This window comes from Scyliorhinus torazame, chromosome 8 (assembly GCF_047496885.1).
Source record: "Scyliorhinus torazame isolate Kashiwa2021f chromosome 8, sScyTor2.1, whole genome shotgun sequence".
In the NCBI taxonomy this organism is placed as follows: Eukaryota; Metazoa; Chordata; class Chondrichthyes; order Carcharhiniformes; family Scyliorhinidae; genus Scyliorhinus; species Scyliorhinus torazame.
In genome coordinates, this window is record NC_092714.1 from 238582933 (window position 1) to 238599747 (window position 16815).

Sequence of the window (16815 nt, forward strand, 5' to 3'; positions counted from 1 at the left end):
GCCAGGTGATCCACCCGGTTTCATTTAGATCCATAGCGATTTGATACAACTGAGCAGTTTGTTTGGCCACTTCAGAGGGCATTTAAGAGTCAACCACGATGCTATGGATGTGACTTCACTACAGACCAGACCAGGTAAGGAGGGCATTAGTGAACCAGATAGGTTTTTACGACAATGGTTTCATGGTCACCATTACCAAGACTAGCTTTTAATTCCAGATTTATTCATTGAATTTAAATTTCACCCAGCTGCCATGGTGAGATTTGAACCTGTGTCTCCAGAGCGTTACCAGTACAGTGACGTTTCCACTATGCCACCCTCTCCCCAAGTCTCAGTTGCAGGAAGCAGAGAGTTCGGGTTGATGGGTGTTTTTTGACTACAAAAGCTGTTTCCATTGGTGATTCACAAGGCTCAGTATTGGGTCTTTTGCTGTCATATATCAGTGATTTCAACTTACATGTAGGAGACACAATTAAGAAATTTGCAGATGATACAAAATTTGACCGTGTGGTTACAGTGAGGAAGAAATCTGGGACTACAGCAAGGTATGAATGGACTGGTCAGATGGGCAGAAAAATTGCAAATGGAATTCAATCCAGAGAAGTATGAAGTAATGTGATTGGGGAGGACAAACGAGGCATGGGAATACACAATAAATTGTAGGAATCTGAGAAATGTAGAGGAACAGACAGACCTTGGAGTGTATGTCTATAAACACCTAAAAAAAGTATGACAGGTAGATAAGGTAGTCAAGAATGCATATGGGATACTTTCATTATTGGAGCAAGACTTTGAGTATAAGACCAGGTAGGTTATACTAAAACTGTCTAAAACATTAGTTATATCTCAGCTGCAGTATTACGTATGCATTACAGGATGGTGGTCAGCGTAGAGAGGCTATAAAAGAGATTTACGTTACCAAGTATGGTGAATTCTAGCTATCAGAAAAGATTAGATAGTCTGGGGTTGTTTTCTTTGGAATAGAGGAGAATGAGCGGAGATTTATTTGAAGTGTATTAAAATTATAAGGGCTGAGATTGAGTGAATAGAAAGGATCTCCCATAACAGAAAGATCAATAACTAGGGACAAAGATTTCAAGTTATTGGCATAAGTATTAAAAGAGAGTTGAGGAGGAGAGGTATTTTTCACCCTGAGGGTGGTGAAGGGCCAGCACTTAATTTGCGAAAGGGTGGTAACAACACAAACCTTCATCGCATCTAAAGAACACTTGGATATGCACTTGAACATACATTATCTGGAAAGCTACAGACCAAGATCTGAAAGATAGGATCAGACTGAATAGCTTTTTTACAACCAGCAAGGTCACAATGGGCTGAATGGCTTGCTTCTTTGTTGCAAATGTTTCTACGGGTAGATTTTACCTCCTCTGCCAGTGGTGGGAAGCATGGCAGATAGAAGGACTAAATTTAGCACGGTGACAATTTTGTTTTCCTGACTTTGACGGGTTAAAAGTAGGTTTAATTTGCTGCTGATCCATGTCGGGAATCACATTTGCATCTCAAGAATCGAAAGGCCAACTTGCAAGAATTACATGGCCCCTCCAAATTAAATGCTCTGCCAGCTGGTGATTAAACAGGCCATTTCCCAACAGTATATAAGGGGCTTGCATCTGACAAGCTTCAGTTCATCCACAGCTTGGAGGTCAGTAGATGCTACTTTTGCCTACCTTTAAAAGTATTGCCATGAGATATTGGGCACCTGTAGCAGAAGCTGTGCATGGAAGGAAACACAGGTAGGAAGGGAGTGACAGAGGCAGGGGGTGGTCAAATTTTTTTTTTAATGGGCAGCACGGTGGTGCAGTAGGTTAGCCCTGCAGCCTCACAGTGCCAAGGTCCCAGGTTCGATCCCGGCTCTGGGTCACTGTCTGTGTGGAGTTTGCACATTCTCCCCGTGTTTGCGTGGGTTTCGCCCCCACAACCCAAAGATAGGGCAGCACGGTAGCCTTGTGGATAGCACAATTGCTTCACAGCTCCAGGGTCCCAGGTTTGATTCCGGCTTGGGTCACTGTCTGTGCGGAGTCTGCACATCCTCCCCGTGTGTGCGTGGGTTTCCTCCGGGTGCTCCGGTTTCCTCCCACAGTCCAAAGATGTGCAGGTTAGGTGGATTGGCCATGATAAATTGCCCTTAGTGTTCAAAATTGCCCTTGGTGTTGGGTGGGGTTGCTGGGTTGTGGGGATAGGGTGGAGGTGTTGGCCTTGGGTGGGGTGATCTTTCCAAGAGCCGGTGCAGACTCGATGGGCCGAATGGCCTCCTTCTGCACTGTAAATTCTATGAAATCTATGTGTAGCATAGGTGGATTGGCCACGCTAAATTGCCCCTTAATTGGAAAAAATGAATTGGGTACTCTAAATTTTTTTATTTTAAAAATTTTTTTTAATCATTCAGCGGGGTTTGGGAGTCGTTGGCTGGGCAGCATTTATTGCCTATAAGAGTCAACCACATTGCTGTGGATCAGGAGTCACATATAGGCCATACCAGGTAAGGATGACAAATTTCCTTCCCTAAAAGACAGTAGTGAACCAGATGGGTTATGACAATCGCTAATTTTTCTATTTTTATTTAAATCAATTTTCACCATCTGCCATGATGGGATTCAAACCCCAGAGCATTATCTTGGATTATTAGTCCAGCACTAATACCACTACGCCACTGCCTCCCTGAAGTAGTGACTTGGGGTAAGAGTTATAAAACTGCAAGGAAGAGTCGGAGTCTGTCCTAGAGCATATTGAAGAGACTGTCCTGGGCTGAGGCCAAGTTGTCGGGGGCATATTGATAAGACTGCCCTGGAGCTGTACGGGTCATGTTTGAGGGCTCCACATGGCATGCATGTCTTGGTCCTGGTCTTGGGTGGGTCAAGGCCTCTCTGGGCAGTGACTGTCGTGCAGAGTCTGGTGTGTAGGACATAGTCAGTCACCTAAGGTATTTAGTCCTGTATTGAGTCATGGTATTGTCAAATGAAGGGCACAGTAATATTCAGGGGAAGCATCTGGATCCTGTAAGTTGGTAGCTAAAAAGTCATGGGGGATATTGGATGGTCTCACTGGTGGTACTGAAAAGTAAGAGTACATGTGGTCTCAATAAAGGACATGGAATCATCAACATTAAAGGGTTCGGGGGCAGAACAGGAATATCCACATGGATAATAATCGGGTCAAGGATAATAAGAGTCTGAACAGTGACAGGAGGAATGGGAATTAGGAGGTGGTAAGGATGGAGAAGACTGAGAGGAACTTGATGGGTGATGGCGGGTGGTTGGAGCTGGTCTCACAGATGAAAGTTACCAGCAACATTTTCAATCTCACCAAGACCAATTCAAAAAAATAAGCTGAAAAATTATGTATTTTTTAATTTAAAGCACCCAATTCATTTTTTTCCAATTAAGGGACAATTTAGCATGGCCAATCCACCTAGCCTGCACGTCTTTTGGGTTGTGGGGGCGAAACCCACACAAACACAGGGAGAATGTGCAAACTCCACACTGACAGAGACCCAGAGCCGGGATCGAACCTGGGACCTCGGTGCCGTGAGGCAGCAGGGCTAACCCACTGCGCCCCACCGTGCTGCCTAGCTAGAAATATATTGATGAGGGAGTGGTCACTGGATGTGTGAGAGGAGCTCAGCACTGCAATATTTGGTTATTGAATGTGGCACCTTATAAATGTCCTGCTGAGCTGAGTGTTGGACTCGAGGGTCCAAGCAAACAAGCTTGTCTCCTTTACTAATGGCCCACATTCATGCAAGAATCCATTAATTTGTCAATGGTGATCTCATGACTGTCTCAAGACGGAGCTACATCCAGTCAGCACCATCTCTCCAAAGACCAGCTCTCATGCATGAATAATGTAGAAGCCTCATCTTGTTACTGAGCCCCAATATCCATTGGACATCAGGACTCAGTGACCTGTTATTCGACAGCATGCAGCCAAAACTGAGTTATGTTTGCATTGTCATCGTAGAGAGTGATTCATCGGAACCATAGTTTGGATATTTACAACTACTAATAACCTTGCATTTGTTGATAGCATGCCAAGTCTATGTCCTGCATTGCCTTGGCATTTAGAAAAGACTTGCTCAATCAGGATTCACACAGCAGTCAATGACAATTTCTTCCCTTCATGGATCCTGCTGAGCACTCAAGAAATGTGTCGCAGCAACGCTTCCATATCATTACAATCCTTGACACAAAGGCCAAAACATTCCATCCACCCTAATCTATTGAGTGCGCCGTCATGCTATTGATTGCATATTAATTTGCATACTGTGCCTTTACAGAAGGTTCCGTTAATCCCCATTAGGTAGCCATTCAGGAACAAAGTAAGATCTTCACAGATAAGTATAAGTAGATGACTTCATCAGGATGCGCTCACACCTCTGACATCATACACTCATTCCTCTCTAGCAGACATTTCAAATGGCACAAAGTGGGAACTAGGAAAGGAATAATGTTCAATCTTAAATGCAGACGCAAAAACACACTGCGGGGAGGGAGGAAAGACTTTGGTACTTGACCATAAATATTATTTCTTCTGAAAATCTCAGCCATGAAATGAAGACCATTGCAAAGTACAGAGGGTCAAAATCCTGGAACTCACTGTGTGTGCACCTCATGGACTGCAGCAATTCAAGGCAGCTCACTACCACCTTCTCAAGGACAATTGGGGATGGGCCTACCCAGCGACGTCCACGTCCCATGAATGAATGAATTAAAATAAAAGACTCTAACCTTGATCGTGCCAAATACTTTATCCTCCACAAAGTATAGACTTGATGCGACAGCATCAGGATAATCAGTAAACTTGATGAACAATTCACATGAGGCCAGATAATGTGTGCTTGAGACGTGTATCCAGTCATTATTTTCACAGATGTCGTGGCTTATTTATGTCACAGATGTGGCGATTCATTGTGATGAGATTGAGTGAGACCTAATGAAACTGAGGAACCAGATAGGATATAATTGTGGGGATGCTTGGGGTTCATTTTGGATTGTTGAATGAACCTTGTTGTAGGACCTTGCATCACGTCAATTAACCATTCAATACCTGAGGCTTGGAGAGGGATAAGTGCAAACTATATTTACAGTAGTGCAGATTGCATTATTAAGACATGGCTGATGGTAAATTTCAAATCCCAGAAGGGAAATTTGAAATAACTTGCCTCACATGTGTTTTATTTTAAATTTGTATATATGAGAGTTTTTGAAATCCATAAATGATGTCCCTGACTACTGGTGATGATTTTATGTTTTTTAAGAAATAGGAAAAAAATTAGACTTAAACACAACAATGGCTTTGCACAGTTCCACAATGCGAGTTTGGAAGGTGCTGTCAAAGGAGCCTTGGTGAGTTGCTGATAGCATGCCAAGTCTATGACAATTGACATCTTGTAGATACACACTGCTACTGTGCAAGGATAGTGGACAGAGTAAATGTTTGAAGTGCTGGATGGGATGCCAATCAAACAGGCTGCATTGCCCTGGATGTTCATGGGACGTGCGTGTGACTGGCTGGGCCATCATTTATTGCCCACCACTAATTGCCCTTGCGGGGGCAGTTAAGAGTCACAATCATTGCTGTGGGTCTGGAGTCACATGTCGGCCAGACCAGGTAAGGACATCAGAGAACCAGATGGGTCTTGACAATCGGCAATGGTTTCTTGGTCAGTATTAGACTTTTCATTCCAGATTTTTTTTAAATTTAATTCAAATTTCACCACCTGCAGTGGCAAGATTCGATCTCACCTCCCCAGAACATTACCCTGGGTTTCTGGTTTACTCGTCCATTGACAATACCTCTACACCACTGCCTCCCTCAACCTTCTTGAATGAGGTGGGAGCTGCATTCATCCAGGCAAGCAGGTTCCACCATACCCCTTGTAGATGGAGGACAGGCTTTTGAGAGTTGAGTCACTCTCCACAGAATTCACTACCTCTAACCTGCTGTTATAGCCACAGTATTTATATGGCTGGTGAAGTTCAGCATCTGGTCAATGGTAACCCCCAGGATGTTCATAGTGGAGGATTCAGTAATGGTAATACCATGGCGAGATAGTTAGCTTCTCACGTTGGAGATGGTCATTGCCCAGCAATGGACCAGTTTAGCTTAGTTGGCTGGACATCTGGTTTGTGACGCAGAGCGAGGTCAGCAGCGGTGTTTCAATTCCCGTACCGGCTGAGGTTATTCATGAAGTTACTGCCTTCTCAACCTTGCAACTCGCCTGAGGTGTGGTGATCCTCAGGTTAAATCACCACCAGTCAGCTCTCCCCCTCAAACAGGAAAACAGCCTATGGTCATGTGGGACTATGGTAACTTTACTTACTCCTTGCCCATTTTTGACCTGATACCATGAGACTTCATGTGGCACAATCTTAATGTTAAGGGCCTCCAGGGCAACTCCCTTGCAACTATCCTGTCAGTGGGACATGACATGCCCAGGGATTGTGATGGTGGTGTCTGATACAATGTCTGTGAGTTATGATTTTGTGAGTATGACTATGGGTTGGATTCTCTGGATCATGGACAGCCAGCAGAGAATTGGTATTGTGTCCCGCATGTGCTAGGAATGTTGCCAAGGTGGTATTCACATTTCTTAACAATGCAAAATTATGTATAGCGGCGAGCACACTGGTCTCCCTGTACTTACCAGTCTCGGACCTCCATTTTGAACAGGCGCCCCGATCCCTGCGTCCAGACACAGGCCCTTCTCTCCTAGCCTGGCACATTAGACCCCGAGTGGGCTGAGGGAGGTTAGGCCATTGCTCATGTGTCTCTCAGGCAGCAGAGGGAGGGTTCGCAAAGGGTCCTGGGGGTTGGGTGGGCTCAAACTGTGGGTAAGGGGTTGACTCCAGGACTCTTTCCAGGATGGGGTCCCATTTCTGGATTGCCACTTCCAACCCTGATCAACTTGAAGATCACACCTGGCATGGTGATCTCGGGCAGCCTACTTCAAAATCATCATCCTTGTCTGACCTGCTTAAAGTTTGAAATGGCCTGCTCACTCTGAACTGCTCTGCCGGCCAGCTGATGAGCAGATCAGACAGTTCATTGAAGATTCAAGCCAGGAAGACTTTACCTTTCCTCACATCTGCTACCTCAGCCCCATGCTTTTTGAATGTCAGAGTCTTCCTAGAAAGCTCACAATATGTAACAAGCTTTGAAATCTCCTGAGATCCTTTGAAATGCTCAGCATCCATTTAGCAGTACCTTTAACTAGCCTTTGATTGGCATTTAATGGTTTAAACACAGCAGTCAGGTTTGTTTATTTATCTTTCCCTTTATGTTTGAATGCATCTGAAGTACCATCCGCTGATCCAAACCGCAATGTTTAGAAACATCCTTGTTCTGATTGGCAGCTACTGGCCTCTTCAACAATGCTAAGTGCTTTCTGCGGTTAAAAAGGAGGAAGTGAAAACACTTAGCACTATGCCAGGCTGCTGCTTGACTACTCTATGGGACAGTATCTGAATTATGGCACAACGTGCCAGATGTTAGTCGGAAGGACTTTGCAGGGTCAACAGGCTGGGTGTGCTATTGTGTTTTCTGGTGCCCAGGTCGATACTCATTTCTTTTAGACTTTCTAACACATAGGGCAGCACGGTAGCACAGTGGTTAGCACAATTGCTTCACAGCTCCAGGGTCCCAGGTTCGATTCCGGCTTGGGTCACTGTCTGTGCGGAGTCTGCACATCCTCCCCGTGTGTGCGTGGGTTTCCTCCCGGTTCTCCGGTTTCCTCCCACAGTCCAAAGATGTGCAGGTTAGGTAGATTGGCCGTGATAAATTGCCCTTAGTGTCCAAAATTGCCCTTAGTATTGGGTGGGGTCACTGGGTTATGGGGATAGGGGGGAGGTGTTGGCCTTGGGTAGGGTGCTCTTTCCAAGAGCATGTGCAGACTCGATGGACCGAATGGCCTCCTTCTGCACTGTAAATTCTATGATAATCTATGATATGATACAACTGAATGGCTTGGTTGTCTATTGAAGAGGGCATTTAAGAGTCAGCCACATTGCTATTGGTTTGGAGTCACATGCAGGTAAAGAGGGCAGATTTCCTTCCCTAAAGGGCATTAGTGAACCAGATGTTTTTTTTACAATTAACATGGTTTTCTGGTCTCCGTTTGATTGGCTATTAAATCCAGATTTATTCATTGAATTTAAATTTCACCAGCTACTGTGGTGGTATTTGAAGCCCAGTTGCCAAAACATTAGCTTGGTCCTGTGGATTACAGGTCCAGTGACATTACCACTATGCCACTGACTCCCCTAAACCTCTTGAATATGACAAATGGAGGATTTGCCTGTGAATTAAAGTGCACAGCCCTTACATGTCACAGGTGGTAAGAGAGCGCACAATTTTTTCAGATACAGCCTTCTAATTATGAGAGGTAGACGGTGCTGAGGAAAGTCGCAAACTATGAGGGAACTTCCACATGGAGGCAGCCTTGGCGGCGTGTAGTTAAATTTAAAATTATTTGGGGAAAAGCTGATAGGTCCCTGAAAACGAAAAGGAGACCGCTCAGCGTGCATTGTATGGGTGACCTTTCCTCTTTGGGGCATGGAGCCCCTGACTCCAGTGGGAACCTGCCTGCCACAGAGAAGCCACCTCCATGAAGATGGCGGCCTCCACCCAAGCCCAAAATACCAGTGCGCCCACAAAATTTGGGCCTTTGTTAGTTTATTGTCTATCTGACTCCGTGGTGTAGGCAGCTAATTCAGGCCCAAGATGCCATGGGAAAGTTCTCCAGTGACAGGAATGTGCCATACCAACGCGTCTCTCCCAACCACCACATTTTGAAAAGTAAATAAGCAGCAACAGGAAATGAAGGGCTTACTATTGTATTAATTCTGTAAATATTCTTCCTCTTTAACATTAATGCATTAAATTAGACTATTAGTTATAAATATTTTTTTAAAATGAACAGCATTCACGGAGGATTCACTCTATTCAAGCTGCATAGCAGTAAGTTTCTGTTATTTTCAGAATTGCATTGAATCAAACAATGTGAAAATGAAAAGTAGTTTATCTATTTTTAACCATTTGTAAATAAATTCTGAACACTAGCCAATACAGTTTTCATACATACTGACAAAAATATGTTTAATATTGCTCCTGTTCAGTGTCTTGAGAGGTTTTATTACCTTAAAGTTTCTATATAAATCCAAGATGTGAGATATTCAGGCGAATTAAGTACAATATAGAGTTCCTGATGGATAAATAATATGTGGTCTAATGGAGCAGTTTTGATAAACATTAATTCCCTATTAATTTCTGTAAAATAAACAAGTTCTGGAAATGAATGCAAAGTAAATTTTAGTTGCAATGGTATGCTTTCAAAAGGATGTTTTAATGCTGTTTGATTCTCTTCCTGCAGGATTTTTGGCTTTCCAGTGCATTACACAGATGTGTCAAATATGGGACGAGGAGCCCGACAAAAACTTCTTGGAAGGTCATGGAGTGTGCCTGTCATTCGCCACCTGTTTGCACCACTGAAAGATTACTTTGCCTGTGAATAACACAGTACATAGGTGCCTTTCAGGAATATAAAGGTGCTTTCTTGGATGGGGAAACAAATTCAGACTAGTTCTAACATATTAGTATACTGTGATACGCAAAATTTGAATGGCATTATTGTGAAGGTTGCATGCTGTACATTTATAATACTGTGGCCATTATTCAGTCACAACTCAGGACAGGGTAGGTAGCAAACACACCTACCATAGTTGTTTTAGCTTTTGTAATTTCATTTTTTATATGAAAGAGTGACAGAATTCCTACTTTTAGCTGTAGTTTTATTACTGTAGTGTGAAGATTATACTTCACTGTTTTTAGTGAACTTTGTAGTCACTCATTTTATGGGATTTTAAGGGCTTTTAACTCTTAATGGTGCTATTGTCCACCTTTTTAGATTTTCAACTTTCTAAAACCTAAAATAGTATTTTATTGTTATATGTAGCCACAGTTAGATTTTGGTAGATGAATAGTAAATCATAAAACTATTGATAAAAAATAAACATAGTGCAGTTAAAAATTATTGTTCAGAAATGTTGAAGTTGATGTTCTGTTTAAACAGTATTCCAGTATATAGTTACTTACATTTCAGCAATGTGTATTTTCTTTCTGTAATCTGTTTATACGTGTAGTCAGTAAATAATCATGACATGTTTAATTTGTTTATGTTTTGTACTTTAGCAAGGGCTGAAAATGTGTAAATGAACAAAAAAAATATAAAGATGGAAAACTGTATACGTTTAAATCAAGGCAATTTCTATTGGCAGCGTATGGAGGACACCCTGCCGAAGCTGGGCTGTCACTTTTCATCGAAACCATTCTTACTCAGTCAAGTTTACAATCGGAGAGATAGTTCATACATTTAATCGATGAAGTGGTATTCTTGTTGCTGCTCCATATGCATCTTTAAAAATGTTTGAGCTGAAAAAGGACTGTGATTTTGCTATGGTAGTGCTTAATTTTTTTAAAAAAATTTAATGAGAGCAAGTAAAATACTATTTTACTGTTAAAATGTAGATTTTATATTTTAAAACCATTTCTAAAAGATTTTCCTACCTATTCTTTCACTGTGCTCAGAGTTGTTCAAGGGACTTGCTCCCTAGCCTCAGACATTGCTGCTGTTGAGCTATTTGCAAAGGTAGATTTTTATTCTCCAGTTTCTTTCCTCCTCTGGTTGGGAAGCTCTGGGCCTTTGATCCATACCTCCTATACGCAAGGTAAACAACTCACATTGTGAAGTATCACAGCTGGTAATGTGAATCTTGTCACTCTAGTTCAGTACATTAGTGACTGCCAAGGCATGCCAATTTAGTATTTTCTTCAGCAATATATATTGATCTTATACATGACTGCACGAGGATCTTTGTATTATACAATTTTCTTTTTGCTCCTTATATATTTCCAGTGATATTTTGTGCGTTTCTAAGTGAAATGTTGGGGACAAGATCATTTTTAAATTTAGGAACCCTGGATCAATTTGGAGCATTTCCAGGATTGGTAACAGGTTTGAGGCTAATTTTGAGGTTTAGTACAAAAGACCATTTTCAGTGGAAAGATCTTTTAACTCTGATTGAACAAACTGTATTAATCCCAACATCAAAGGCACACTTCTGGGCACATTTCTGGCAGCAGCAGTCTAAATTTTGCACTTCCCAACAATTTTGTGAAAGGCTTCAAGTTTAATGCCAATTTGTGCCTAATTATGGGAAACTTTGTGACTATGCACAAAGTGCATTATTCAGAGTAGCCATTGAAAGAAAATCAACGACCAACATTGAAAACAATGATTTTTCATCTTGCCTGGGATTAAACTTTGTATGTAAAATGGTCAAATTTAACATTAACCAAGCAATTAGCAGACAGGCAATTGACTCCCAGTTTAACTCAGATTGTAAAATACTTACATTTCTTTTTACAGCTCACCTTTTCAAACATCTGACAACCACATAATATTTAATAAATTACAATCCAGCATATTAGAAGAGAATTTAAACTGCATTTAATCCAAATAATCATTTTATATTCTTCCCCCACACAAAAAGATAGTCAAAAAGTGTTAATCTTAAAGTTAAAGTTAATCTCCTTTAATATATAAAAATAATGATGTTTAAAATGCAGTATGGACTCACAAACGGGAGCAGCTAGTTAAACATTGAAGAACAGTAACAGAATGGAATTAGAGTTAGAACTAACAGCAGTTAAATAGTAATATACATAGGGAACAATGAATGATGTCACCGCACTTACTGATGCAATGGATTTAAGAAAGATGCATAATCATAGCATTCTATAACTTCTTCCCCCCCCCTTAAATTTTAACCCTCTTTAAAGACAGCAATACAATGAAACTAATGCCTTAATTATACATCAATCTTCAAGAGCATTGCAACGATGCTGTGATCTGCACAGTAACACGCGTAACTCCATCAACACCTCCTCCACTTCGGCTTTCATGGCGGAGGGCACTGTCCTTGGTTTGAAAAAGCGAGAGGTAGCCTGAGAATCTACGAACAATTTAACTGTTGTGCACCACAATGTACTCTGTTCATTTTGGAAAACCTGGGGGTATTTCTGAATTACATCCTCTGTCACTTTTGTGTGCTTTATATCAGCCCAGTTCAACTGAATATTCTTGAGCCAGTCACACCCATGCCCTTTTACCACAAGTCATGCTCTTGCTTGTTACTTGAAATATCTACCACCAATGCTTCAAGCAATGGTATACTCTCACTGGTGTACGTCCGAAGGTTGATTCCTGCCTGAGTAAGGGCTATGCTTGCTTAGAGCGCCAAATCTTCCTGACGGTCTCCTCACTGATTACTGATGCAGAGGCTCCTGTGTCCACCTCCACTTTTATTTTCTGTCCATCGACCTCCACTGTAGCATAATTAGGCTCTGCACGCACTTCACTCATATTAAACATGTCATAATAGTGCTCCTCTGCCTGGTCTGAGCTTTCTAAGCCATGCACTGTTGACTGAGGCTTCCTTGCATTTGAAGTTCCCTGCTCAGCCTTCGACTTTCTGTTAGCATGCTGGCACATCTTCACTAAATAACCCTTTTTGTTGCACTGGTGACAAACTGCATCCATAAACTTACATCGATTTGCATAGTGTGACCCTCCACACCTAAAACATTCCACTGTCTTCACCTGTTTACTTGCAGCTTCCTTATCTACTTGATGCCTGTGTGCCACCATTGGCCTTCTGAATATCTTTCGCATTCTTGGCAGCCACTTCAATGGCCTGAGAAATTTCTCGAGCCTTTTCAAAAAGAAGTGTGGTTTCTCCCAGCAAATACCACTGAATGCTGAACTTTATGTCGTCCAAAACTGCCCTAAACTAGCAGCGTTCAGAGAGCTTGCACAATTCAACAACAAAGTTCGCGACACTGTCCCTTCTTCCAGAAATGGCTATAGAATTTGAAACATTGTACAATTACTGAATGCACAGGATTGTGATGATTCTGAATGAGTGTTCTGAATAAGTGCAACTAAATCAGGAAGTGAAATGCCCTCCCCACCCTGGTTTCCGTGGTTTCGCTAAATTTCTCACTGCCTTGTAAGTCTTTACATGTTCAGAATTGAGTGCTTTCTAGCCTTGTCTGCGATCCCAGTTGCCAAGACAAAATGTTCCAACCTTTCCACATATTCAGTCCAGTCCTCATTGTGTTCCACAAATTCACTGTTAGACGCAACATAGCCATGGTGCTGCTAACTAATTGGTAAACTTAGCAAAACTTTGAGTTGAACTTGCTGAAACTCAAATATTTTTATTCTCGTCGCCAAAAAATGGTAACTTGACCACAAATTTTTTTTTTCCAATTAAGCGGCAATTTAGCGTGGCCAATCCATCTGCCCTGCACATCTTTGGGTTGTGGGGTAAGACCCACGCAATTACAGGGAGAATGTGCAAACGCCACATGGACAGTGACCCGGGTCCTCGGTGCTATGAGGCAGCAGGGCTAACTACTGCACCACCGTGTGGCCCTAATTGACCACAAAAAGGTAGTCAAAACAAATTAATCTTAAAGTAAAAATCAATCTTTTTTAATATCTAAAAATAACCACGTTTGAACTACAATATGGACTCAAAAACAGGAACAACTAGATAACTATTGAAATACCAGTAGCTGAATAGAATATACACAGGTAACAACTAATGACATCACAGTAATTACACGACATCAACAATGGATTTAAATAAGATGAATTGTCATCACATTCTGTAACAATAACTATTGAGGATTAGCGAAGTAACTGATTCCACTAAAAAATTACAAAAGAAAATTATACTCTTTACGGTCACTTATAGCAACCACAAATAGGCACTGAAAGAACTCTAAAGCTCCCTGATGTTTTCAGTTAACTTATCCAGGGCAGCACGGCGGCGCAGTGGGTTAACCCTGCAGCCTCACGCCACCTAGGTTCGATCCCGGCTCTGGATCACTGTCCGTGTGGAGTTTGCACAGTCTCCCCGCGTTTGTGTGGGTTTCGCCCCCACAACCCAAAAATGTGTAGGCTAGTTGGAGTGGCCACGCCAAATTGTCCCTTAATTGGAAAAAATGAATTGGGTAGTTTAAATTTTTTTTTTTTAATGTATATATAAGGCAGGGAGAAAATTACTAAGGGAAACAAAGCTACCAAAAAAATCACTTCTGTTAGCTCTTTGAGGACTGGATTTTAACCTTTTAAAACAATTACAAGATATTGATGCTTTTGTGGAAAATGATTACATTTCTGTTGGTGATAGGTACACATTGGGATTTCTGCCTCGAATGACATCCATTCATATTTTCTCTCTGATCATGCACAAAATATTTGCAGCAGCATAAGTTGTGCTGAACCAAAACATAGTGGTGCAATGAGCAGCTAAATTCAGGTACCAGTGATAGGCAGTAAAGATAATTGAAAATAAGACATTGTCTTGTCCGAACAGTGTTCAAACAAAAGTATTGAGTTAAGTTATCTAGCTCAGATGCCTGCAAGACATTACAATTAGTCACAAGGTCCCTGGGTTAGGGAGATGAAGGTCAGCTTGAGTTTCCTGTTCCCAACTCATTTTAGAAAATACGTGTCAATGTTGAGTGAGGACAGGACTGGGCTGAGCTCTGTTGGAGAAGAGCTCCCTGGCCATTTTGGCCAACATCAGGCTCCTTCCTCACTCCATCAGGATGAATGTGCTTATTTAAATTAAAGGACATTTTTTAACTGAATGTGATCAACAACAGCATCTGTTTTTACATCATCCACATATAACATTCAGAGGAACTCTTCAATTGAATGTATTATATTTTTAAAAATATATTATTGGGAAGGAGCTACATTTTACCGTTTTAAAATCCAACTTGAAAAGTATTAATATATTGCTCAAAACGTTGCTCAGGTGGTGGAAAACCTTCTAATTATGTATTTATCTTGAGACAATTTGGATTACCTTGTCCCACTGAGTCAAAAGACCATGAGAGGTATTCAGCATGTGCAAACCATACATTGCAAAAATCTGCTTACAAATCCACAGCAATAACATAAAGAGAATACTAGCTGAAAGCTGTAGTAAAGACCTGTGGGACAAGCATTTGTTTATTATCAAACAGCATCTAACTGTACATTTTAAAACTTTATCAGCAAGGTATTTATCTCAGTCAGAATTTCAAGCCTGTGCTATTTTTTTCTTTATATGTGGTTAACAAAATCAATCACAAAGTTGGTAAGCAGATTAAGCAAGCATGAACACACAGCATTGCCCTGTGATGAGCTATCATCACAAAGTTATTCCCCAATTCTGAAAAATCTTTTGAGTTATCCCTTCATTCAACTCTGAGCACTTTTGCATTGTTACAGTTCATTGTTTCCATGGCATTTTTAAGTGATTCATATTAGCGTCTATTTTTAAAATGTAAACACATACAAAGTTAGAGTACATTCTGTTTAAAGAGATATTGTAGAAATAATGTGACTGTATATTTTAAAACAGCACACCATAGTTTTCTTAATAATTGATGAAACTAAGAATTACCAGTTATTTCAACTCCTACAATGGTGTGTGCAGTTTAAAGCATAAACTACGCAAAATAAATCAGTGGAATTATTTCCACAGTACTTGAACTTATCTCTCCATTTTTGTTGCTTTCAAGTCAACACTGTTTACAATATGTAACATTTATAATATGGTGCAGCTACTGTACATGGGATCATTTCTATCTCATGGATTCTTTCAAATGAGCCATCCTACAAAAATGTAGTGATGACCCACAAGAAAACACTTCAAAATTGTGATTACTTTATATAAAGATCTTCATGGGTTTTTATTTTAAACATATACAAAAAGTTCCATTGTGAAAATGTGTGAGTATGAAAATGTTGTTTTGGCATGTATCACTATCATTTTAATATATGGCGAAGGGGATTTAACTGTATCTCTTATATGTGAGCTGAAAGAGGTACAAATTGTAGCACTGCTTGTCTGTTTACAATAAATGATTTTCCCCTTTTGATATGTCTGCTTTTAACATCCACTGAGTTTGAAATAGTTTGAATAGAGTTTGAATAAGAAGATTTGACCAAATCAAAGCACACAATCTGCAACATCAGTGAGTTAGTTACCATTAAAACAAAAATTAAACTATTTGAGAACTTTTTTGCACCATGTGAACATATAAAACCAAGCGGGAGCTCAGTACTGACATTTTCACAGCGATCTGGATTATCTGATTTGAGTCATGATATCATTGAATGATATTTTGTAAACACATGCTGACAGTAAATCCTGTTTTTTACAATTTTGCTGGGGCTGCTAATCTTTTCAAAATTAAAATATACATACCTTAATTCAAATAATTGGGGGAAAAAATTGTATCGACAAGTTTAAGTGTTCGTCTATTAACTTTGTTCATGGTAACATCCGGGTATTTTTTTCTTTGAGACATAAGAGTAATTTACAACACAGAAAAGGAGGCCATTCGGCCCATTGAATCCATGCCACTCCCCGCAGAGCTATTCAGTTAGTCCCACTCTTGATCCTCCTCGCCCTGCAAGTTCATTTCCTTCAAGTGCCCATCCAACATCCTTTTCATATCATTGAACATTGTCGAACATGGGTGGATTGATGCAACAAAGCCATACTGCCAACTCCTGACACCATGTAGAGGTATTGGGTCTGCCATTCAGGGTGCAGATTGTGCCAAGTCTGTGCTGGGAGTCACCGGCTTATAGCAATATACGTGCTTGAATGTCAATGTATTGCAACACTGCACGGACTGAGAATAACTGCTTGAGTTTGTTGAACACAG

General features: G+C 40.9%; 1 protein-coding gene across 9 annotated transcripts in view; it reads left to right on the forward strand.

The window, feature by feature from the left end:
• dnmt3bb.1 (DNA (cytosine-5-)-methyltransferase 3 beta, duplicate b.1) overlaps positions 1–16022 on the forward strand; it is a 352173-nt gene extending 336151 nt beyond the window's left edge. For 6 of the 9 annotated variants that reach the window (XM_072514981.1, XM_072514986.1, XM_072514982.1 and 3 more), the window contains 2 exons: positions 8939–8976; positions 9389–16022. In XM_072514981.1, the coding sequence (XP_072371082.1) occupies positions 8939–8976; positions 9389–9507 (157 nt within the window). In that variant the 3' untranslated portion in view covers positions 9508–16022. The remainder of the gene's footprint in view (positions 1–8938; positions 8977–9388) is intronic. The other 3 variants (XM_072514983.1, XM_072514985.1, XM_072514988.1) reach the window with 1 other exon arrangement.
• Positions 16023–16815: the final 793 nt, after the last annotated feature.